This window comes from Centropristis striata, chromosome 19 (genome assembly GCF_030273125.1).
Source record: "Centropristis striata isolate RG_2023a ecotype Rhode Island chromosome 19, C.striata_1.0, whole genome shotgun sequence".
Classification (NCBI taxonomy): domain Eukaryota; kingdom Metazoa; phylum Chordata; class Actinopteri; order Perciformes; family Serranidae; genus Centropristis; species Centropristis striata.
Window position 1 is genome coordinate 23,767,921 of NC_081535.1, and position 26,990 is coordinate 23,794,910.

Below are 26,990 nucleotides of genomic sequence, written 5' to 3' on the forward strand. Positions count from 1 at the left end.
TTTACAAAAGATAAATGCAAAAATGACAGTGGTGACTTACACATTCAAAGTAATGCAAATTAATCTCAAAGAATATCTGATTTATTTTTCTCAGAAATATAAGTTTTTGTCTTTTGCTACTTTCATCTTTATTCGTGATATTCAACTTTGTATATATAATTACAGTATATTTTTGTTATACACATGGTGCCGGTGTTTTTTACAGTGGAGTAATGTTTTGTTTTTTTAAACTGTAAAAAATACTGTTTTGGCTGACATATAGATTTACGGTGTTCCGTTGTTACTGAAACTGAATGAACCCATTTATTATTTTACGGTCTTTTTAGCATTTTTTACAGTGAGCAGTACATTGGAGAATATTTGTGTGACTTTGGTTGAATCATGTTGAATAAAACAACTGTGATGTGCTGTGAAGTCAGCTCACAAAAGCATGACAAAGTGAAGAACTGCAAGTCTGTTGGTTAAAACACAGAAAAGAGGATCTTGCACAGACATACGGGACATGTTGTTGTTTTTGCTATATTCTCACAGCTGAACTTGAAGCCTCCTGAGCATCTTGTGTTGTTATCATGTGTACTAAATCACAAGCTCCAGCGCCCCAGGTCATTTCCTACCACACAATTTTCTCCTCCTATTATTCCTGCTACCCCCTTAACACAGCCTAACCCATTTCCTGTTCTTGGCCCCCAAATTGATTCTCAGACATATTGTTGGGGCCCGCTGACCTGTAAAATTCAGTCAATGCCTCAGAGTCTTTGGTGGCTCTTGAGGAAATTAAAGACACGTAACTGAAGGCAGGGGCGGACTCAGACCGTCTAAGGGGAAAAATAGAAAGCATGCAGCTGCACAAAGTCATGTGTAAGTTATCTTACATGTTTCTTCCTAAAGAAAAAAAACTTTTATACATAAAACATATATAAAATCTTCACAATTGTGTGCCTTAACCCATAAGAACCCATGGTGGCACGCGTGTAACAAACATTTTAAATGTTCTAGAATCTCCAATATACAGTTTTATGCTTCACATTAACTCATTAAGTCCCTTAGTGAGACTTTGTGACTGTGACAAGAAGTGACTTCTTCAAAAGGTGGCTGTGACTAGAAACAGAAATGTGAAAAAGTAGCTAATTTCAAAAGCTTATTTTTTGTTACTAGGCTAAGGTAAAACCCATTCAACAATTCTAATCCGTTAATATCCTGTATTGCATTTAACCTGTTTTGACCATATTTCCAGAACAAATTAATATAAAACAAGTAACAAAAATATCACGTGTACGTCACATCGGGCTTTTAATTTATGTATTTGTCACAATGACAAAAATGGTATTAGACCACTCAATTTTCGCTGTTCAAATTATTTTAAATTAATATATGCTCTGCTGTTAAATTTAAAGTACATTTGACCAAATATAAACAAAAATAATCCTGTCCTGTCACACTTTTGATATATGTTGTGGAGATGCAAAGAAAAAGGCAAATTTGTGTTTCTGTAAGCAGAAAAGGTGTCTAGTTTATTTATTTTAAAATAAGAAATATCATAAACATAAACAGTGGCGGTTCTACACAGGCCTACAGGGGCCCCTGTGAAGAAGCCCTTGGCCCCTGCTGTGGCCCCTATGTCAAATTAATAATAAAATGATCAATTTATAACGATGAACAACTGAACATTTCTTACCTATTTTTTGTTCAAACAATATCTCATTGTACACAAAAGGAACCCATAATGTGTACATTGTATAATAGTTTAATTGTGCAATAAAAGATAAATATAAAGATCATTCTCACTGTACTGCACTTTCAAAATTAAAAAGTAATTGTGCACAAAAATGAGAAATGTCATTGTCGTACAAAAATAATTGTTAATGTTGGTAAGTCTCATTGTTTCAATCAATGTAGTTCTTCCAAATATACTTAAATGAGACTTTTAGCTAAAATAAAGGTTTTGAATGTTTAAATATCATTTTTGTTAATGAGCCCCCCTAGAACCGCCATTGAACATAAATTCCATAAAGGCCCAATGTAACGTTTATGTCACATCACAGATCTTTGACATTTAGGGGTCGTATTTTTTTTTTTTAAAACATCATAAATGTGTTCCATGTGGTCCACTTGGTCTGTGGTATATCCCCCATCATTTTCCTTCAAGGATAAATAGATCTGGGTTCTTATGGGTTAAGGACTGTCCTCTCAAGACTGACTGAGAACTTCTCCCACAGGTCATATGGTAACAACACGTCAGTCAGTGGGGAAATTAGCAGCTTCTCAACCACTCGAGCATGCACACACTAATAGTGACAGAGCAGAGTTCAGGTGGTCTGTGTGGGCCAGCCTGGTATTGATCTAGGGACTGACTGGACTCACTCATTGTCCCAGGGACACATACCAGTAGTTAGTGGGGAGGAAGAGATTAAGGTTAAGAAGAGTCACTAAGCACAGTTTATGTTCAAAATTAACAACAACATGCTACCTGACTGTATTCAGAAAATGTTCAATAAGCCATTATCATTTCAGAGGGGTGTGTATATTTATAAAGTTAAAAACCAGAACCAACACCAAATCACGATGCACCACGGTAACAGCTGTTAATTTATGGAACAAATTGGAGAAAGACTTAAAAACTTGCAATACCATTAACTTATTCAAAAAATTACTTAAAAACAAGGATGATTAATTTAAGTTGGAGTAATGAGTGGTGACACGTTCTATGCGGCTACTATTTTTGTTTTGTTTTGTTCTGTATGTTTGATTGTCTTTTATCTTTATTTTTTAATTTTATTATATATTTTTTTCTTATTATTCTTCTTTTTAAGGAAGAAAGGATGAAGAAGGGAAAGGAGAAGAGGAAGGAAGGGGAGGGGAAGAAGAAAGAAAAAGGAAAAAGAAAAATCAAGCAGCTTCTTTCTTTTCTCTCTTTTGTGACTGCTTATTTCTTTTATTAATAAATAACAGATTGTACATTTCTAATTTTTAAATTTACTTGAGTTGTAACAGGGTAGGCGTAATAAGCTATGCTTCAGCCTTTTCGGTCCAAGTGTCTATTATCAATTTTCTTTCTCTGATTACTTATTGTTTACTTCGATCAATGGTTTTTTTTTCTGGTTTGTTACTTCTGTTTAAATTACATGTATTGACCGAAATAAACGGATATGGACGGACGGATGAAGCCCAGGAAGCATCTACAGGTTAACATAAAGGATAATGTGATGTTCTGTGCATCTGTTTTAATGTAGACTCAGTGGCCCTCATTTATCAAACGAGTGTTCGACAGAAAGTGAGCGTAAAGTGGGCGTACTATCATTTCTACACAAGGCTCGGTATTTATCAATGTGGACGTGAGCGGAGGGTACGATCAGATCTCAGTCTGCTCTCAGCTTGTGTTGCAGGTTTGAGTTAGTGTGAAGTCCACACGTCTGAGTCTGAGAATTGATCTTAGACTATTGTATCGATGCCTGGAGCTGATAAAACTCTGTGGTGTTTCGTTTTTAATGGTGACAAACCAAAACATGTTTAGGCTACATCATTCATCATTAAAACATAATTCAAAATAAATACATACTGTGACCATAAAATTCTTTAACCATAATATATTTCAAATCAGCCACACGCTCCTCTGACTAGAACATACTTCTTACTCTTTTAAGTCTGTGCTCCAAATGTAAAATATTTCACTCCTATTGTTATTTGTAATGGTGCAAATAGCAATGGGGGGGATCCTCCTTTTGGCCGTATTGCGTCCTTCGGTGTGGCAAACTCTCTATATACTACGTGGTATTTAAATGACGCTTGTTTCCAGCCACCACATTTATAAACAGTAAAGAGACGATCATTCTCACGATGTGATTAGAGAGATATGATCGTTTGATAAATCACATGTAACGTAAGACAAAATATACGTTTCGATTTGCGCTCGTTTCTACACTTGTTTGATAAATGAGGGTCAGTGTGTGTTGTTGTTGTTGTTGTTGTTATAAGCACTGTTGTTGCCCCAAAACTACACAGTTGTCCATAAAGTTTGAATAATTTTGTTTTCAGACACAGTTCTCTGTTAATTGTGGTTTGTTGTAACTATTTTTTGTGTTTGCTGCCTCTTGGCCAGGGCTCCCTTGAGGAAAAGAGGTTCTTGATCTCAATGGGATATTTCCTGGTTAAATTAAGGTTAAATACAATTTAAAAAAAATAAAAATATATGTGATCTGTTCGGTTTGCTTGTCACGGTTCGGGGCATGAATGTATTGTATAGTACATTCTAGAGATTCAGTCAAGGAGGGTTGTGTAGAAATCAGACTTTCAGTAAAGTTATTGGGGGGAAGAAGGCCTGTTCAACATGTGTTGCTTGTGCTAGTGGCCATACTTCCAACATTTACAAAGACATCACTCCAGCGTGTCTACTGACAGTGCGTAGAGGATACAGTCAGGTAGGAAAGAGCAACTCTGTCTCCCTGCAGAATAAAACAACTCTCTCTCTCCAAGCAGATTCAGACAGGGCAAAAATCCCAAAAGAATTTCAGTGTCAGCAACACAGTAATTTCCAAACATTATAAATAGACACGACTGGGAATTGTGATTATGTGGTATGTTTTATTTAACATTCTAACAGAGTTATTTTTTTCTTTGCACTAAAATAATTGATAATTAGACATTGAAGAAGTATTTGTGTTCCTTATGTTGTTGTTTTTTTAAATGTAATGAACCGAAGCAACAAACGTGAATTTCATCAATGGTTCCACCAATAGTGTACACTGGTGGTTGAAACATGACAAAGATTATGCACGCAATTGAGTCTCGGCAATAATTTATTTTTCCCAATTTTAATTATAATAGAGAGCAGACAGACAAGCCAGGCCTATTGGGGCCTAGTGGGGCCCAGGGGAACCCCGTGTCCTAGACACAACAATAAGCTCCTTTATTACAGGCTGTAACTGAAGATGGCAGGGGCACACCCTGCAGGCTTCTTGTGCATATCACTATATAAGCCCGCATGGGGACATATTCATAAGAAGAAACAAAAATAACAGACAATGAGTGGACACCGTCTGTACACTGTAAAAGAAAAAAACAACTGTTGTTTTTACGGTAAAAAAAACGACAGCTGTGGTTGCCAGAACTTTACAGTGCAACTTTTTATAATATTACGGTAAAATTATATTAGCACTTTTGATTTCACATACAATTGTCATTTTATTCTATATTTTACCGTAAAAAATAAAAAGTTTTTCCATCAAAAGAAACACTATTCTGCCATATAATTGACAAGAAAATACTTTATAAATGGTGCATGAATTAAAGATTTTACCATTAAATATTACAGTATATTTCTGTTAGAGATATGGTGTTTAGTACATTTAGTGTGTGTGTGTGTGTGTGTGTGTGTGTGTGTGTGAAACGTGTATCTGGAGGAGTGTGTGCATTTGTGTGTGTGTGTGTGTGTGTGTAGGGAAAATTGCATAAAGTTACCTGTGTGTGTGTGTGTGTGTGTGTGTGTGTGTGTGTGTGTGTGTGTAATTAAAATCACATAAAGTTACCTGTGTATGTGTGTGTGTGTGTGTCTGTCTGTGTGTGTGCGCGTGTGTTTGAAGCATATGTATATGAGGGGTATTTTATGCCAGCACACTATACTTAAACGCCTAGAATGCGTCGCCTGTGCCAGCATAAAGTCTGATTAATAGGCGTGCTTACAGACACGCGTATTGCGAGTACACCAGATGACATGGGTGACGGGTGAAAAGTGCCACGAGCGAACGTAGTGGACACCTGTGTGTGTGTGTAACGCGTGTACGCCTATAACAGTTCAGCTGTTACACAGAGTCTCAGCTTCATATGGTATTGTTTATAAGAAAGCACAACTTACAGATGAACTCCAAGCCCCCACAGAGCTGTCAGGATATTTCTATTATTTTCAGGCCAGTTTTTATTTTCTTGTTAAGGAAATCTCTCTCTCTCTCTCTCTCTCTCTCTCTCTCTCTCTCTCTCTCTCTCTCTCTCTCTCTCTCTCTAGGTTTGAATGATATCGAATTGATATTTAATGATAGCAAGGGTGAAAGGGATAATTAAAATAATTTCAGCTACTTAAAAATAGTAGGCTAATAGTAAAGTGCAACGCTCACAGCCAGTTCCCAGCTTCGCGCGCGGACACACAGTTCATTACGCACCAGCTGTAATTAGGTAGGTTTACCTGCCTGCAGAAGCCGTAATCGCTGTCACCCCTGAATATTAAGTAGCCATGCGGACCTATCTAATGAATATTCAGTAGCCATGTGGACAGCAGTCCGTTCACAATATGATTCCATCGGACCTTATATCTACACTGTTTAACCCAATTCGGCACTTATGCACAGTCCCATTATGTTTTACAGACATTCGTAGTTAACTAATGAGGTAAAACATTTAGTTTAAGCTGCATTTTGCTGACTTTCACTCCTAAAACAGGCTAATTAAGCCTCCGGTTTTGGCCGGAAAAACGTTAAGTTTATCTGGTAAGTACGAGATAGTCTTTCTCTTCATCTATAAGTTGTGCTTTCTTATAAACAATACCATATGAAGCTGAGACTCTGTGTAACAGCTGAACTGTTATAGGCTTACAGGCGTTACACACACACACAGGCGTCCACTACGTTCGCTAGTGGCACTTTTCACCCGTCACCCATGTTATCTGGTGTACTCGCAATACGCGTGTCTGTACGCCTATGTAGAATTGTACTTAACAGTCACGCGGGTCTTCATGTCACGTATTTGAGGCGTAGTTCACCCGTCACGCAGCCGTCACGTAGGCGTATGTGCAACAACGCGTGTACAGCGTCTGCGTGATGCCTACGTGACGCCTGTCTGTCCATTGAAAGTGAATGGAATTTACACGCGCACGTTAGACGTTTGATGTCATCGCATAGGCGCTGTACACGCGTTTTAGTATAGTGTGCTGGCATAAAATGCCCCTCATATATGTATGCATGTGTGAGGAGTGTGCGTGCTTACGCGCATGTGTGTGTGTGTGTGTGTGTATCTGTAACTGTTATCACATCAAAGGTCAAAGGCAATCAGATCAAAGATCAAAGGCAATTAGATCAAAGCAATCAACAGAATTAACGGCCACCTGAATGTTCCGGCACAGTGACAGCAGCCAGAGGTGGACAGACTGGAATTTCTGGCCTTGAACAGAAAGCATTTTTGGCAAAACCATAATACCTGATTGATCCGACTTCACTTTGAGCGTCCTGAGTTCTTCCTAAATTCTACATATGGGGTTTTTTAGGAAAATTGAAAAAATAGCTTTGTTAGAGCGATCTTAAAAAACTGTTACATCCCCTTTTTCAGAAATCTTCCTGCCTTTTTAATATGGGAGCCAATGAGGCTGTTGGTGCCTGTTGGTAGCGATCTGTGCATCCTATGCCCAAACTATAACTCTGACAGCTTTACCAGAGGATTGTGAGTGAGAAGACACATTTTCCTACGTTTCTATGTGTAAATTATTTCTGTAGAGTGGAATTTGCGGCCTGGAGCTCAGTTTTCAAATTTATTTTTTGACAATTTTTTCTCTCCTTCTACACTCTGTCACACACTGTGACATGAACATTCCGTGCAATACACACCCATTATAATCTCAGAATTTCTCCAAAAATGATCATGGTCATTGAACAGGGATTGATATAAAACTATATGACCTATCGCAACGTGGATTAATACACCATTACACAAGACTTGTGTCTACTGTTTAAAGTTAAAATGGAGTCTTTAGGTGAAATTATGCTGGAGAAGTAGACGTTTAAAAATCTCCAATTATTGTTCTTTTTCGCTCATTTTTTTTTCGGCCGTCCCATTCATTTCAATGCAAAATTTTGGGCAGTTTGAGCAGTTAACAAGCGTTAAGAAGAGTAAGAAGGAGTCGCTGGATTTGTCTCCAGTCACTTTCTTGAAAAATAGTCACTAAGGGGGTCTGAAAAGTCGCTAAATTGGGAACACTGCTTTGTCAGCTTTTACAAATGGCGTGTGTTGTTGTCCTGTAGTGTACTACGTCACATCCTGCTTAGTGATCTATCCAATCAGTAACCAGGCTGTTTTCAGGGGAGGAAAAAGGTCTCGACAAAAGCCGGCTCCGGGCTGTTCGTATTCAGATTAGGGGCGTTTCGGCAAGTGAGACACGCCTCATTCTGGTTATTGTCTGGCTATTACCCGGTAGCGGAAACAGCCCTTATTGGGCCATTTTTTGGTAAGAGCATTCTGCATTTTACATGTCATGCCAATCTGGCATAATTGGATAAACTGACCAACAACAGCATTGTTGAACACACATTCTACAATAGCAGGGCAACTATACATAAATACATCCAACACTAACATCAACTCAATGCAGATCTTCACTTACAGCATATCTTTTGCAAAGTGGAGAAGGAAGAATCAAATCCTTTACTTAAAGAAATTGTTCAACATTTTGGGAAGTAGACTGCATTTATAGAGCACCTTTTTACCTTTCTGAACAACTAATTCACCAATTGACACACACATTCATACACTGATGGTGTAAGAGCTGCTATGGAGGGCGCTGGCATGCAACTTAGTTTTCAGTGTCTTGATCAAGCATTCTTCCACATGTGGACAGGTGATTAAAGGATGGCCTGCCCTAGCTGAGTCACAGTTAGCACTTTCTGATTGAGATGTTTGGATGGATATTAATCTCAGGAGCCTCAGCCTATCTGAACATAAAGTCTGGAAGTTAAAACATCATCTCCGAAGCTCAGTGATTTACACATGTATCACACATTTTTTTATTCTGTTCACGAATAGAAATAGAAATAAAAATACCCCACTTGAAGAAATAATCGATTTATTTGTTATTTTGATATTGTAATGTATGTTTGATTGAGCTAATTTCAACTATTTTATACTTCACAACGCTCTCTATTTTAAACACTAATATAAATGTTAATTATATATATATAGATATATATAGTAGTGTTGTACTTGAGGAAAAGTACTGTATGTGTATGCATGTCTTAAAAGCATAGCCATGAGAACAAACAGGCCGTTTAGCCCCTGTGACTGTGACACAGTGCAGCAGTCAGTAAGACGATACCACAGTCTGTTTTTCCTCTTGTGAGTTCAGAGTGCTTTCACAGAAAACCAGACACAGACAGCAACAGCTGGAGGACTTACCACTGGAGCAGTTGGAGCCCCCCCAGCCCGGCTCACACTGGCAGGTGTTGGGGGCCATACAACGGCCGTGAACACAGCTCTCTGCACAATGAGCTGGACATGGAGAAGACAGGAAGACAGGGATCAGTACAGTCACAGAGAAATCTGCATTAAAAGTCATTCATGAGGGAGTTAATACATTTCAAATTTCAGTTTATACTTTCCTTTTAACAAAGCTGTAGATTAAGTCATGGCTAAATCTGACTTATGTAGTAAATTTAGGAATTACCTCTACTTGGACTCTGTTGTGGGACTCCCATGTCTCCAGACTTGACTAGAAATAAAAATGGGCCACTTTGTTTTAAAGTATGTCACTTAAGTTCTAAATAATCATTGTTTTCAGCTGTAAATGGTTTTCACTGGAAAATACCAAGATTGCTTTCAAAAGAGCAGTTTGGTTTAAGCTGAAGCCTTGTCCACACATATACTGGTATTCTTGAAGACAGGGTTTTGTTCTAAAAAAGAAAAAAAAAGCACCTGAGCCTGAAGCCTCTGATTCTTAATACTATATCATAGTTATTTGATGAAACTGCACTAGTGGTATTTTCATGCATATCACAATGAAGAAATATTGTAAGTGCCTCAAAAAACAGAAACAACAACAGAAAATCTATTTAAGTAGTGTTAATCCACCTTATCAATGTAAGTGTCCAATATTATTTACTAAAGACTCAACTATGTTGAGAAGAAGGAGAAGAAGAAGCAACGAGAAAAAATAACGAGGAAAAAAGTTGAAGTCAAGAGAAAAAAGTCAAAATGAGAAAGAAAAGTCGAGTAAAAATAAAAAAATGTCAAAATAAGGACAAAAAAGTCAAAATAACGAGAAAAAAGGCGTAATCACATGAAAAAGTCAAAATGAGAAAGAAGAGTCTAAATCATGAAAAAAAGTCAAATTGAGAAGAAAGAGTTGAAGTCACAAGAAAAGAAGAAGAAGATTTGTGTTGCTAAATCTTTACATCTGCCATCAGTGAGTTTGTGTAGCAGGCACACTGACTCCATCAAAAGAAAATGTACAAAATTTAACTTTAATGTCATTTGACATCCTTTCCAGTCTGACTCCCATCTGGAAATGTCATGTTGCCTGGAGTATCTGGCAAATCCTCCCTTCTTCAGTGCTTTGTTCAGGATCTCGGTGAGATTCTCAGAACAACATGTGATAGTTGCTAATACAAGAGAGCCTATTCACTACAAAATAAATTCCCCTCTGATCTCCCAGGGCACATTATCACAGCCCCAGCATGAATCAAACTGTGGTCTTTTTCCCCAGCAAAGCAAACACATCTTATATCTTTTTTTACCAACTAGTAACACCACTATAACAGTGGCCTGTGTGTTAATACTGATGCCTTTTACTTTTACAACAGTTGTTGCTTTTGCCACTGGCCACTGTGGCTTCACACCTGTTACTTCCTGCTGAGTCGTGCTCTTCAGTTTTCTCACTGCAAAACAGGTGTGTCTAAAAACAAGATAAAAACACTAAATCTGAGGGAAATGATCTTGCTGCATGGACAGATAATTTCATGCGACAATATTTCTTAAAATAAGATTATTAAATCTAGAAATAAGCATGTTGAACACTTAAAATAAGAAAGTAACTCTTAAAACAAGATAAATGATTTAACACTTCTAAATCTAAAGTTATTTTTATCTTGGTAAGAAATTTGCAGTGCACTCTGCTCGGGCCAGTTCATCGCTGCTCGCAGCTTTAATTTATCTTGACTGGTGGGCCTTTGTTTAGGTGGTTAAAACATGTTTTGTGACAGTCCCTGTCTGCAGTCTGTTTCCTGCCTGCCGCGTCTGGTTCTCCAATCTGGGAATGTGCAGACTATCATCTACTGCAGGTTATACATCAACTATGGGTAAATACCACACAACCCCACTTCCAATACCAACTACTATCCCTATATCACTTAATGGTGTCAAATCCAGTGTGTCCCTCGGTTTCAGTCCAATTTCTGACAATATGACTGTTTACGGACTTAGTAGAGGTGATTTTTTACATTTTCCACTGTAAGTGCGTGGGTGCGTGGGTGCATGCGTGCGTACTCACGAGCACAGAACTCTCCATTCTCAAAGAAGCCTGGGCAGCACTGGGACTTTCTCCGGTACATGGTCTTTGCTCCTCTTCGATAGGCTGTCCGATAGCTCACTCTACACACATACAAGAACACCTGAGTTGTCTGTATTAATTATGCATTCATGTCCATCATATCTATCTGTCTACAGCTGAAACCAGCAAATCTCCCACACTAGTGGGCCCATCAGTTGAATACTTTTTGTGCACATTTAAAACTGTATGCTTAAGTACGACGGCGTATTAGGGCCAAGTATAAAAAAATAAATAAAAATACGGACCTTGGGGGAGGGTGGTAATATTTCGAGGAAAAAAGTCACAAATTAACAAGATTAAAAGTGGCAAATCTGCGAGAAAAAAGTTGCAGATTTATGAGGGAAAAAAAGTCGGAAAAATTGTGTTTTGTATTTGTCAAGGAACCTTAATACACCACAGACACCGCCCAGAAAGGAGGGGATGCCACACGGACACTTTGGTGAAGAGGTGCAACAGTATGGAACAGACAAACGGCTCCCCAAATAGGTTTTTCTTCAATATCATCATGACAAGAAGTTTAGGGTGGGAGGTTATTAAAAAAACTGTGGTGTACTTTGGAAAGTCCACCGTACAGTCCTTAGGTTAAAGCATGCAAAAGAAATGGTTTGGTCCTCTCCACACACAAATTGCATTAGGGCCTCAGAATGTGGTCCTTACCTGTGTCTGGTGCACTTAAACCAGTTGAGAATGTCAGTGCAGCTGGTGTAATAAATCTGATCAAAGGGATGGGCGTATGACTCCTGCACTGTCACAGAGTAACTGAAAGCACAGAATGAGAGACAGGAGGGAGATGTTACAGTGACAAACATCTGAAAGTTCATACATCACAAGCAAAGGTCTCATTTTAAGCTGTGAGGTAGTGTACAGAGCCAATGCAATGGGTGTTAAGGGTGCATAGAAGAAGATTTCTTTTTTCTCCATCATGTCCATTTTGTGTGAAAGTCATACCTGTCAAGTTTTGGATTTGAAAATAAGGGAAATTTTCCGGCGCCCGCCATGAGCTGTCCCACCACCCCAACCAAGCTCCAGTATCCCTTCCATTTTAAGACAGGTGTACAAGAAAGCTACAATCACCACTTGTCAACCACTTATAAACTACAATTGGCTTTATGCACAGCTGCACTACTTCCTGAACTTCAGCCAGCTCCTTTGTTTCCTGTCTGCCATTATTGGACAAACTGATTCATCCAGGTGTGCCTGACCAACAATAATCAGACACACCTGGATTAATCAGTTAGTCAGAACCCCATGGGGACATCACGCTGACTACGTCCATTATTAAAGATATTTTTGGGGCATTTTTTTAGCTTTAATGATAGAGAGATACATACATGGTCTCACCATGGCCACTAGACAACACAAGATTACTCTTTATGCTGACAACGTTTTGGTTGTTTTGACTGAACCTACCTCAGGTCCAGTCGAAACAACTACTTTTTCAGGTTACAGAATAAGGGCGATTTCACACCTATCTCGTTTGGTCCGGACTTTAGGATGTTTCAGTTTGATCCGAACCTAAATTACAGGTGTGAAAGGTGCCGCGGAGCACGGTCCACACCAAAGGACCAAAGTTCGGTCCGACCAAAAGAGGTGGTCTCGGTCCGGACCAAACGAACCAAGGTCCGAACCTTTTGCAGTGTGAAAACAACTTTTTTTATAGTTCGGACCAGGCTTGGAATTTCGTCATTTTAGGGGCAAGGCCATTTGGCCTTCCCGTTCACGTTTTTTTAAGGGCACAAAGGCCTCATGACAGGGCACAAAGACCATTTGGTTAATACCTAAACATTCTCATTCACCAAGAAACATTAATGATGTATTAAAACATTTGTTTTAATTCAAAAACATTTAAAAACATGTATTGTAAAACATTGCATTAGAGAGAATGTGAGTGAGAGAGAGAGGCTGAAACAGTGTGCAAAGCCTGGCCATAGAAGTGAGAAGGTACAGACAAATACTGGTAGAGAAAGGCAACAGCCACCACTGTGACCTTAACACAGAAGTATCAGAGATACACTTTCTCCTGACACAGTGCAGTGCAAAATAGCCTATATTAAATATATTAGAAAGAACCTTTTTGGAAAATGACAAATGAACCTGTTTTGAAAAGGTGGCAAATGCATATATTTTGAAAAGATGGCAAAATTAATCTCCTGCCTGAGTTCATCTAAGAGTAAGGAAAGAGAAATGCCTCCTCCCTTCCATTAAAAAGGAACCTTCTGAGGTGAAATTTACATCAGCTAAATGTCGACCCCTTGTCCCTGAGGTAGGGAAGATGTTAGCGCTACCCCGACTAGCTAGCTATCGCTAATTTTCATGAAGCAAAAATGTAATGTTAACGAGTCGACTTTAAATAGGCTAATACAATGGTATTTACCTATCAATAGTACTTTCTGTAAAAACGTAAGTGTTAAGACCTGTCAAATACTACCACATACTTCAGTTACAACATATCAAAACAGCTTGTCCCGCTAGATTACCTGTGCTGCGCATGTCTGAAGGACAGAGAGTGGGTCGGGGTTTGACCACTAGGATGGCTGTATAATTCCATAAACCCACCACGCGTCACTAGCGTTGTGTTTATACTGGAACTTTGACAGGGGCGCAAAGGCCACCTTGGCCATAAATTGAACATTTTTTAACAGGGCATCAAGGCCAAAGTGAGGGGCAACGACGACCATGGCCGTCGTGAAATTCCCACTCTGGTTCGGACCTTCGTATCAATGACAGGAAGTTTTTTTTCTTCTTCTGCTCTTGAATTACGGTACAGGAAAAGACGTAACTGGCAGGATTGCGAGCCGTTTTCTCCGCATGATGAGGAGGCTCATCTTGTGAATACCAAGCACTCTCACGTATTGCTCATTTAAGCTGGTGCTGCTGGTAGCAAAAGACCAGCAAAAGTATTAGCACAGGTAAAAGGTGGCTCGCTGGAGTCATTTTGTGTGAACACATTAAGGAAGTAACACTGAGGTCAGATGCCTGCCGGCCTAACAACGCAGCGTAACCAAAACAAAATGAGCCGCGGAAGTACACAGGGAGATGACGTGTCCAGTAGAATTGTCTTGTAAAGTCCATTATTCCTATTGCAGTGTGAAACCAAAACTAACAGGACCAAATGTATACAACGTAACAGAACACGGACCTTGGTTCGGACTTTCAGGTGTGAAAACGGCCTAAATCTTAGTAAATCGGAAGTGATGCCATTAGTTCGTCTGAAACATACACCTAAAACCCCATTTCCTTTCCCATTTAAATGGTCGCCAGAAGGTTTTGTTTATTTGGGAATACATGTAACACCAATGTTTGAACAGCTATACAAAGCAAATTACACTACACTAAACTATGTCTTCCATCCATATTAATTCAAGAATAGTTTTCAACATATTGAGAAAATAGGTCACGTGTATTTCATTAGAATCAAGAAAAATGCACTTGTTATTAGTTACAATATACTAATTCAAAGGTATTTGTGGGTTCATTGGGATTAAATATTTTTACTTGTTTTGGAAAGTCTTGACAAATTTCTTGTTCCATTGGCAGATAATTTTGCTATTTTTAAGCAAAATAAACTTAATTTTTGTACTTTTTTCCTTGTTTTTAAGAGCTGAGTTTTTGCAGTGCATGGATTTGGATTTTAATATATATGTGAGCCAAATGTTTGTTGGCTTGTTTGTTTTGTGTTTTTGTCCTTTCTGTTGAAAACTAATAAACATATCATATATGAAGGCAGGATTAGATATGAGCAGCCCCCCTGGCTCTGGTACGCTATGTGTACCACTGCTTACTGTACTCTGTGGCCTGTAAATTGTGTCTCACAGACCAATCAGAAAGACTTTGGGGGGAGGGGGGACCAAAGCTACCTTATGACTGCCTCGTGAACTGGTCTTCCCACGGGCTCTGACATGCATTTTTTACTTCACTTACTTACTGTATTACTTATGGCTGCAGTTAATGATTATTTCCATTATCCTTTTTTTTATTAATATTACTGAATATATTACTGATTATTAATATTATAATATTACTGATTATTGAATTGTTTAATGAAATGTGTAGTCTAGGAAATATCTCAAAAATAGGTTACATCTTCAAGTTTATGTAATCTGGCCAAATATCAGCACAGTATTCAGTTAAAATGACATGAGTCAGGCCCCGTTTACACGAGGACGCTTGCGGTTAAAAACAACAAAAATATTTTATCAGAAGTGCCTTTCGTTTAGACGCTGACGGCGTTTTTGGGGCTTAAAACACAAAAATGTGAAACCACCTCCAGAGTGTAAAACTGTAATCCGCTCCACCGTAGCGTGTCCGTCTACACTGCCAAGACACAAAACTCTGCTGAGATCTGCTCACGTCACGTACGCGTTTACGTCACATACATGCTCCAGTACAGGGAAATAAACAAACATGTGGGATTATTTCCATGCGTGGGACATTCAAGCTGCTCTAGCAGCTCTAATAAACTTACAGGAGTCTTTCCACCAAATGTACAGGATATGTACAGATAGTATAAGTGAACATTACCTCTATCACATTTAAGGTTTCGCACCAATTGGTCAGTGGCGAGCCAGACGGCTTTGGACGAGACCTGGGAGATCTAGTGGATGGTGGAGAACTTTGTGGAAGGAGTAGCTGATGAAAATGCGTGGCGTGAAAACTTCCACATGCCCAAAGATGCTCTTATCGCTTTAAGTGATGCCATCTGGCATGCATACAATTGAATTCCACACACTTTTGCGTCAACGTATGCACGCAGATTTCCTGCCGAAAACACTCATCTAAACGCTGAATAAAAAGTGAAGACGCAACGCCACTTTTGCGTCTTCTGTTCAGACAGTCATCATGTAAATCAGGGATGGGCAACTGGAGGCCCGGGGGGCGCATAAGGCCTGCACCCTCACCTGAAGTGGCCCTCAGTACAACTACATGCATTTGAGCATGAAATCTTAAAAGTGCAGTGTAAAAATGCACAAAATTACTTCTTGCAATTAATGTCAGTCTGCTGTTCTTGCACTGATAAAAAAAAAGAAATCACAGTAAGTTATGATACAGTTATTTTGTATTTGCTTCAAACCTTTTGTATTCCTATTTATACTGTTATACATGCATTTGAGCATGAAATATGTCAAGTTACTGCACTGTAAACATATTTAAAATTGCAGTTTCATCATATCTGGATAAGTGCACGGTCCTATATGTGGCCCTGTGGTAGTGTCCATGAAAAATTGTGGCCCCCTTCAGCATTTAAGTTGCCCATCCCTGATGTAAATGTAGCCTAAGTGTTTCAACAATAAGTAAAACAATGTACAACAATACATGAATAAAGAATGAAGATTTTCTCTGATTGAAATAGAGCGGGTGCTGCATGGTGTTGAAGTGGTTAGCACTCGATTGCCTCACAGCAAGAGGATCGCAGGTTTGAATCCAGCTTGCAGCTCTTGCTGTGTGGAGTTTGCATGTTCTCCCCGTGCCATTCTGTCTTCTCTCCGGGTCCTCCAGCTTGCTCCCCCAGTCCAAAGAAAGGCAGCTTAGATTTAACAGGCGACTCTGAATTGTCTGTAGGAGTGAATGAGAGCATCAGTGGTTGCCCTGTAATAGTCAGTTGTGGAAACCTGTCCAGGGTGGACCTCACCTCTCATCCAGTGTCAGCTGAAATTGGCTCAATTCCTTCGCGACCCGAGTTTGGATGAGCGGTTAAGGATAATTAATTAATTAATTAACAAATGAAATAAAGCGTTAGTTTCAAGGACATTTATTTTTCCCTACAAGACGTGTCTACTTATATAGTTCTTTTCAAGAAACATCATAGAAAATCATGAAGAAATTACAGACCCATGAAATGAAGTGTTACCATTTATTTACATGTTTAGTCCTGAGTGCACTTTGAGAAAGGAAAAAAATAAAAAACAAAATTATTTTTGTTTTTCTCAGCCTTGTGTCATGTGAATATCTAAATAGCATTGATATTGTCTTTGTTTATGCCAATACCAGAATATATTACTATATACTATGATTAAGTTCCTTTAAAAATAGATCTGCCATCATTCTTCATTACAACAAGTGAGATGCACTTAGTAAAATCTCTGGCAGAGGATTCAGGCGAAAGGGTAGATCAGAGACAGGCAGGATCAGCAACAATTCAAAGTCAGGGAGAGAAGACTGATGAGTTATCTGGGAATCAGGTGAGACGGGTAGATTGGAGGCAGGCAGGGTCGAAAAAAGAAAATCTGTTCGAGATAAATTGCTGGAAAGTCCGGCATCAAGAAGTAACGTTAAGTAAGTAGTTTTTTAGTGGCTTGATTAGTGATCAGAGGCAGCTGAGTGAAAAGGCGAAGGGAGCTGGGCTGATGGTAATAGGGAGTGGCTGACAGGCTGAGTCAGGAGGAGGCAGGCTGAGTGAAAAATGACTGGAAGACAGAGAAGAACTGAACTGAATGGTGACAGGAAATGCATTGCTTTCTGCTGCTGTAGTATTTGTCAAGATGTCAGAAACCACTGGGTGTGAAACTTGATGTTTTTATCATACTCTTGTGATGATGATGTTTTGTTCCAGTGTTCTGCACAGATCTGACATTGTGACCCGCCTGCCTGCACTGACAACATAAATACTTTCATGTGTTGCTACTTCAGTACATTTTAAGAACTAATATTGCCTTAACATGATATGCTTTAACATGAAAATTGTCATTTTCTTCAATCAGAAAATTACGAGAACTAATACGTTGCTTGGAGAGAGTTTGCTTGAGCCAGTGATGGTATGGTACACATGCACGTGTGTGCACATGATCACGATGGTTCCACCTCACATCATTTGGAGCCAGGAAAAACCCTGATGATGTTGCACAGACAGACTAACTTAATTCAAATGAATTAGTGTGTTGCTTTTTGTCACACCAGGCTCAAGTCGATCAGAGTATTAGCTACCACACAGACGTTAGCCTGATATTGAACTTTGATCTTCTGGTTGGTGACTAGGTGGTTCTATCATTAGGGCTGTTTCCACTACCGGGTAATAGCCGGACAATACCCTGAATGAGGCGGGTCTCACTTGCCAAAACGCCCCTAATTTGAATGTGAGCAGTCCGGAGCCGACTTTTGTCGGGACTTTTTTAGTCCCTGTAGAAGAGCAGGGTCTTTTTTTCTCCCCTGAAAACAGCCTGGTTACTGATTGGATCACTAAGCGGGATGTGACGTAGTACTACACGACAACTATACGCGCCATTTGTAAAAGCCGGCAAAGCAGTGTTCCCAACTTGCCAATTTTGTTGCTAAATTTAGCGACTTTTCAGACCCCCTTAGCAACTATTTTTCAAGAAAGCAACTGGAGGCTCATTAACAAGAGTAAGAAGGAGTCGCTGGATTTGTTAGTGGCAGTTAGCTACAGTTAGCTCAATAGCAGTACAGTGTGTATGTGCTGCTGCAGGAGGTGTTCACTTAGCGATCTCTGTTTGTTTACAACAAGCACCGGATACTCTGTCGTTAATTCACAATCACTATGTTTATGATCAGTAGAAACTCTGTGCATAATTAGCCATGCTGCTTTCAGCTACTGACGTTGTGCAACAAAAACCATACGTCACCTCCAGAGTCTCTAAATCCCTCTGGGGGCTAACTTGTAATGGAAACATGCAGAGTGAGCGGACTTTTGAGAGGGAATGGCCTGAGACTTTCCCGGTGGCCACTTTCCCCCCTAGTCAAAACATGGCTATATATTTTTACCTGCTACTTGCCTGTGTACACAACAGATTTAATTAGCATGCCAACTGAAATCAGTGGGAACTTAAGATGTCTTTGTAACACAGGCCCCTGAGGTCAGAGGCTTTAGAGAAATGATTGCCGCATTGTGACTGACCTCTCCCAGTGGCTGCAGACATTGGGATCATCCAGGTTGAGGGAGGAAGTAATGCAAGGCAGGAAACAGAAGGCCACAGCCAATATGACTGTCCTGTGGCAGCGCAGTGACATGGCCATCTCAGTCAGAGCTGGGGAGAAAGAGGAAAGGACACATGTTAGATTTCTGCATTGGAAGATTTTAGTTTCACAAAATTATGTGTTGTATGTTGATGTTGAAGGTGAGCAAAAATGATTCATTAAGCACCCTTCACCAAATTGGATACATTTTTATGAACACAGTAAGTAGGAAGAGTGAAGGCTTTTATTTATGCATGTGCATTAATTACTTTTAAATAAACATTTAACATTTAAAAGAGACATGATCAATGAATCAAGACAGCTTTCAAAATCTAAGTTAAAAATAATGAAAAATCTCCTGCCTGAACATAAGAATGTCTCATGTATCTGACACTGATAATAACATCTGTAGTTGTGTTAATGACTTTATCACACATTATTTTCACAAGCTACTTGATCCTAAAATTATTAAATTGAGAAGCTTATATTTTTTATATGAATTAAACTTAATGTCAATTGCACAGTGATGATGAGTGGTACTTCTCTAAATCAGAAATGATCTTTGAACACTACAAATTATGATTAATTTGGCTGTTGGGTAAATAACTTGTGACAACAAGAAGAATTAGTAACAGCTTATATTTCTTTGAGTTAGCAAAAACATGCTTCAACTTGGCTGTGAAAGTTCACAAGGCAACTTAGCAGTTATTTGAATACCCCAGAGACCTCTGCCAGGGAAATTGATAAGTTCTCAAACTCTACCCCCTCTACTCTACTCTACTCTACTCTACTCTAGGACACGATGGTCAGAATCAGGAGTTCCCCAAGGTGTTCTTTCCTCCACTCAACCCCCAGTTCAGGTCAGCAGTTCTCCTCCCCTAATTAACACTAAGCCTGTCCTCCCTTCCTGAGTTGTCTTAACAGTTTGCAAGAACTTCTTTGAGGCAAACCAGTTTTTAGGTAAAGTTGCTGCTACACCAGATGATTACACTGCAAAATGCCACCTCTCAAAAAGCAGAAAAAAGTACAAAAAGTAGGTGTATTTTGCTTAAAAATAGCAAAATTATCTGCCGATGGAACAAGAAAATTTGGCTTGTCAAGACTTTCCAAAACAAGTTAAAATATCAAATCTTAACAAACCCAAAAATACCTTAGAATTAGTGTATTCTAACTAATAACAAGTGGTTTTTTAATTGTTGTCGTTAATTGTTTCATGTTAAATGTTTAAATATCAAGTGTCAATTTACAGCTATGTGCCAATGTACTAGTTAATTACATACATACTACACAACAATACACACTTCTATTGTTTCATTGATAATAAAACACTTGATTCCATCTGGCTGTTTGTTTTAAGTATGTGAAGAGGTAACTTTATGTATAAGTTATGATTTCTTAGTTATGCTTGAAATAAGAAATTATTACTTTGAAATAGCAGTTTTATACTTAAACGTGTTGATGAAACAGCTTTGTAACTTTTGATATTTTAGTTTCAAGCATGTATTTAGTCAGTATAGGTCATACAATTGCTTTCAGAGCACACCACTGCTAAACTGCTTGTGGTTTCAGGGTTCATTCACCTGGGACCTCTAAAAGCACAACTTGCCCCAGGAGCCTTATGCCCATGAAGTTTACGGTAGTGGGCCGAAACTACCACTGAGGTCAATTAGATCCCTTCTCTTTTATAATGTTTCATCTAAAATCACCGTCAGTCTGTAATCACTGGCTGTGTTGCTGCAAGTGGAGCAAACTGTGATTGACTGACATCTCAGAGGTAAAGTGCATTCAGGGACAGACACAGAAAACCCCGTCCTTGTGCGAGTGTGTGTGTGTGTGTGTGTGTCCTACACCCCGGCCTCTGTGTTACTCTCAGCTATTCAGCAGAGCATATTTCTCTGTCTGCCCAGTAAACAGCCTCACAAAACCTCCTGGGCATCAGTAGTCCTGTCACATCACCTATGTGGACTTCCTCTGAGACAGAGGACAGTCAAACAAGGCTAAGCAGAAAGAAGTAAACTAAACAAAAACAGAAGGTTACATCACAAACAATAAACAATAAGTGATTGTTCAATTCAACACATTCAAAAGATTTCCCGCTACAATCCTGCCTTTTTTATTTCTATATAATTAAATGTTTTATTACCTTTTATGATCTGTATCAGAAAAAAATAAAATACATATACATACAAACACAAATCTATCTAATTTAACAGAACAGACTAAACAAAAAGTTTTGTCTTAAAAATTTCTTTTGAGTTCATCAGCACGAAGCCAATCCACAAAAAAAGAAAAAGGAGAGAAAAAAACATAAATTGATTGTTTTAAAAACTCTCCAGGAATAGTCATAGGCAGCATCATTGACAAATATGATATGACTATTAGCTTATGATGGCTGCTGCGATAGAGCAGCACAGTGCAACAGAAACAAAGTAAAACACTGTGATAAACCAAACTGCTGTTTGGATTTTGATGCGCACCTCTTCATGCCGTTACGGTACTGTACTTGGAGCAGCCAAAAAAGACAAAGAAACACCCATATTTCAGCAATATTTTCTCAAATTAAAACACTGTCCATTCAAAGATGCAACTCATTTTTAAACTCTCAGATATCAGATTAATGAATATATTCCTTCAAATGTTGAAAATGCTGAACTTTTCAATGTACTTGTGTTCAGGACTGTGAACATGTACTGTGAAGTCATTTTACCATCTCACTCCAATTAATTCGCACGTTGGCAGCCCTGAATACATATTGCTGAATATCTGATATTATTGAGTCAGTTCATGACTCTTCTCTACCTGTTCTACTGTTACATAGTCTTTGTACAGAAACGTCATTAATGTTAATTCTAAAAGAAGAAAAAAAAGATTCTGGTATGTCTCAGTTCACACTTCAGTAATCTATTATTTACAGTGACCATTATCTTCAAATATATACATTCATGTACACAATATATGAGCATATATAGTATTTTTTAAATGAGTGCACATTACTTTAACAAAACATACACAGAGTATGGACAAAAATAGGCTAAAGTAGATACAGGAAAGGCAAGATATAAACATTTTAAACTGGTGACCTAAGTGTTATTAGCTTGGCATGTCAGTGTAGATGAGCTTGTTAACTTTACCTCCTGCATGGGGACCATTAATGACGTTAACAGCTGCATCACAAGGAGTATGGTGAATGAAAAACTAAGGGAAAATGTTTGTATCTTTTGCAAACTAATGTTACTATGCTCTTAGTATACCAACTCTATTATAGTTTAGAGTTGTAAGTATTTCATAATTAGACATTTTCTCAGTATGGAGATGCTTTGACCAATAGAGAAGGTAAGCTTCTATAGCCCCTTTCATAGTGTCGTTTCATGCCGGGACATTTACGGCTCTGTAACATCTTGCTGTACTATGAACGCGCCTGAAGCGAGATGCCGGGATCAACTGATCTCACCAATTTTCCTCCTCCAGAGGTAGTCACAGAGGGGGAAAATTGGTGGGACTGTTCACTGCAAAAAAGGTGTGTCTAAAAACACTAACACTAAATCTGATGGAAATGATTTTGCTGCATGGACAGATAATTTCACTTGACAAGATTTCTTAAATTAAGATTATTCAATCTAGAAATAAGCATGTTGAATACTTAAAATAAGAAATTAACTCCAGATAAAAACCAGATAAATTAAAGCTACAAGCAGCGATGAACTGGCCCGAGCAGAGTGCACTGACAATTATTTGTTTCTTACTATGATGGAAAAAAACACGTAAGATTTAGAAGTGTTAGACAATTTATCTTTTTTTTAGAGTTAATTTCTTATTTTAAGCGTTTAACATGCTTGTCAAGTGAAATTATCTGTCCATGCAGCAAGATCATTTCCCTCAGATTTCGTGCTTTTATCTTGTTTTTAGACACACCTTTTTTGCAGTGTTGGAAGCAGAACCACTATGATCGGGCAATCCAGGCAAGGCGGAATATTTGACATTGCGCATGATGTGTAACACACACCTCCCACTTGGTCCGACAGTCATCGAATCAGCAGCTGCACAATAACTGCGGCTGCCGTTGCTAACTGTGCACAGCGTCCACCGCTTATTGTAAACAAACCGGCATGCTAACTGCACACAAAGTGTCTGCCGCTGATCTTAAACAAACTGGCATTTCTAATTGTGCACAGAGTGTCCGGTGCTTGTTGTAAACGAACGGAGGTTGCTAATTGAACACATGCTGCTGCAGCACATACATACTGTACTGCTACAAAGCTAACTGTTAGCCTATTAGCATTGGGCTACTGTGCAGCACTGCTGCTGCTCTGACTATCGTCTCCCCCCTACTCTCCCACCTCGTTCTACGACATTGGACTGCATATGAAAGGGCACGAATATCACGCCTTCACAGGATCAGTATGAACGCCTTAAGGTGAAAAGCCGGCACAGATCTTTCCGGCAATATAGCCGGACATTTTGGACGGTACTATGAAAGGGATTAGAGATTCACATCAGTGCATTCACTGCATTTCAGAAGCGTCTCAGAAGCCGCTCTCTTCTTTGCTCATATTAAAATATTTTTGTTGTGGTGCATTGCAAGCACTGTATGTGAAATACTGATATTTCTAACAACAAAACAGCCACAAATTTGTGATCTATGTCCGTCATTGCTGGACTTTTAATTCTGCTGACTTTGTGGGCCACAGCACAACTAAGCAGGACATTCCAATAAACACGATAAAAGCAGACTTAAAGAAACCATTTAATTGGATAGCTTTATTTCTTACTTATACTGGAAGAAAAAATAGCAGAGAAAAATAACTAAGTCAACAAAATCAGACAGGCAACACACTCTACTTCTAAAAATGCTGCCAGTGTGGTATGAAGCCATGTGGAGGACACCTGGTTGCAGTATCCAGGGGTGAGGGAGCCACAACTGATGACAGTGAGATTCAACTCATTAAGGAGAGGGACACCTGCCAGGGACTAGGGCTGCATGATTATGACCAAAATGATAATCACGATTATTATGGATCAATATTGTAATCAAGATAATTAATCATGATTATTCATCATGTTAGGGAAAACATCTGTATCTTTATTGCACTACCTTTAAGCAAACAATAGGAACAGTTTGTAGTGTGTGTAAAGAGTGTCTGGTGCTTGTTGTAAACAAACAGAGATCGCTAAGTGAACACCTCCTGCAGCAGCAGCACATACACACTGTACTGCTACAGAGCTAACTGTTAGCCTATAAGCAATTTGCAGACTGGACGCTAAGGGGTTAATGTCCCCTCAAACTCTGCAGCTGGGAAAGACTGCTGCAGGAGGACTGTGCCGCTTCTACTCCTTCTTACTCTTCTTAACGAGCCTCCGGCGCCCGCTGCTCTTTAAGAAGAGTAAGAGGGAGTCGCCAATAACAGCAGTCACTGGATTTGTCGCCAGTCGCTTTCTTGAAAAATAGTCGCTAAGGGGGTCTAAAAAGTGGCTAAATATAGCAACAAAGTTGCTACGTTGGCAACACTGTTTCGTCGTCTTTTACAAATGGTGCGTGTTGTTGTGGCGTAGAGTACTACGTCACATCCTGCTTAGCGTTCTATCCAATCAGCAACCAGGCTTTTTTTAGGGGGGAAAACCGCCCTGCCCCCTGGTGGTTGGTGGACTTCTGGTGTAGAAAGTGCTTGATTAGATATGCAGGAGAGCCGCATTTTAAAATGGGAATATCGCTGACGTTCAGGTTAATTTAATCATGGTGGCCAAAATCACAATTAAAATTCGATTAACTGTGCAGCCCTAGTCTGGACTCTACTGAGTTCAGTTTTCTGGGGACAGCAGCATAAGCAGAGTATTCCAGATGTCCCTCTCACTCAGAACACACTTAAGGAGGCAACCCTACCAGATGCCCAAACCACCTCTACTGGCTCCTTTCGACATACGGCTATACTCCGAGCTCCCTCCAGATGTCTGAGCTGCTCACCCTTTCTCTTAGGCTGAGCTCAGACAAAGTACAGATGAACCTCAATTCAGCTGCTTGTACCTGCAGTCTCATTCTTTTTTTACCCAAAAGAATGAGAACAACCCAAATCTGATGACCATAGATGAGAGTTGGAATATAGATAGATTGTGAGCTTTGCCTTCCAGCTCAGCTCCTTCTTCACCATGTCAGCCTGGTACAGCACCAGCATTACGTCCCACCAAACCATCTGTTCATCTCACGATGCATTCTACCCTCACTTGTGAACAAGCAACTCAGTCCCAACCTGGAGGGACAAATCCAATGTTTTCTGGCAGAGCCATGATTTCTATACTTAATTGTTCTCATAAACAGCATCAGTGCTTTCTGTTCATGGCTGAGTTAGCCTACATGCTGAAAGAGTGTTAAGCACCATGCTTCATTGTTAATCTGAGCACCCTTAAAGTGACTGGAGACAGAGAACAGGAAAGACGGTTTAAGGCAAAGTCAAGGATTTATTTTATCTGATTTATATTTTTCAGATGAATATTTTTCACTACAAAGGAAAAAAACAGTCACGTACACGTTTGTGTATGTGAAGTTGGCTTAGTAAAAATCACTTTGTTACTAAGGCTACGTTTACATAGTGACTGTCTGAACAAAAGACGCAAAAGTGGCATCACGTCTTCACTTTTTATTCCATGTTTAGACGAAATATACACTCAGATCTGCGGTCGTTTCTATGCTCGTTTGATAAATGAGGGCCAGTGATACCAACATGTCATGGTTAAGATTTTTAAGTGGTTTATACAGGCAGAATGAAAAGGAGTCAAAAACCGACAAAATAGCCCTAAACTCCAAAGGGTTAAGTAATGTGAATGCTTAGACTTCTAAGGATTAATAAGAATAATTTAGTTATGTATGTTAATGTACGTTAAAGGGACCAAACTCCGTGTACACTGTTAATAGTATGCAAGAGACTTGTGTACTAAAAAAAGCACTAAAAACTAATCTAAGTATAAAGTATCACTTCACTCTTGGGAGGGATTTTTAGGATTTGTCAGCATTTCTACAGTAAATATGTCTGGTCTTCTTCCTCAATGGGACAGAGACAGCTGGTGACTTCAGCTCACGATATGGCCACTTTATTACTCCAGCTGCTTAATGAACCTCTCTGAGCGAACTACACAAGGTTAGCCCTCTGTCATCTGGCCAGTCTCCTTTCCTTGGAAAACGTTAGATGATATTGGAAGACTGCAAGATGTCTCCAGTGGCTGTATGGCTGCTGACAGTGTGTCTGTGCAGACAGTTTATGGGCCAGCAGGGCCAGTACTCTCTCGTTTCACTGAGCAACAAGAGGGCACAGCTGCAGCCACCAACGCTGAACCCCCCCCACCCCAAGACAACTGCACTGCTGCACAAACAAGGGCCATGCTGTGTGTGAAAAGGCTCCAGATACATAACCCCTAATGGAGCGGATTACGCTGGGCCGCACAACTTTGATACGCTGTCCCAGGCAGCACAGTATTGACGCCTTTCTGTCCACTAACAAAAAACTGCAAGGAAGTCAGACCTGCTGTCTGAAGGCCTTCCAGAGCCAGACAAAGGCTGCACTCAAGCCGTCATGCAATATTCTAATATATTAATGTAATATAGGGAATTTGGGCTAGAACCAATTCAAATGAACTATTTAGTCAGAGATAATTAATTTGCTAAACAAAGAACTAGGGCTCATTATTATTATTTTTTTAAATCTACATCTTGGGAATTGTGGTTATTTTAATGCCAATTTCAGCATACTATGTTGTTGGTTTGTTAGTTTGTTTGTTTTTGCTTTGTTTGAAAGGCTCTTTG

At 39.3% G+C, this 26,990-nt stretch overlaps 1 protein-coding gene across 7 annotated transcripts in view; it reads right to left on the reverse strand.

Annotated features, from left to right (window-relative positions):
- megf10 (multiple EGF-like-domains 10) overlaps positions 1-26,990 on the reverse strand; it is a 94,178-nt gene that overhangs the window by 60,826 nt on the left and 6,362 nt on the right. Inside the window, exons 2-5 of one of the 7 annotated variants that reach the window (XM_059357814.1) lie at positions 19,143-19,272; positions 11,951-12,052; positions 11,234-11,334; positions 9,145-9,237 (exon numbers count right to left, since the gene is read on the reverse strand). In XM_059357814.1, the coding sequence (XP_059213797.1) occupies positions 9,145-9,237; positions 11,234-11,334; positions 11,951-12,052; positions 19,143-19,261 (415 nt within the window). In that variant the 5' untranslated portion in view covers positions 19,262-19,272. Of the gene's footprint in view, positions 1-9,144; positions 9,238-10,583; positions 10,640-11,233; positions 11,335-11,950; positions 12,053-12,241; positions 12,419-12,703; positions 12,720-12,761; positions 12,798-13,770; positions 14,008-16,690; positions 16,703-19,142; positions 19,273-26,990 lie in introns of those variants that run through there. The other 6 variants (XM_059357816.1, XM_059357813.1, XM_059357818.1 and 3 more) reach the window with 6 other exon arrangements.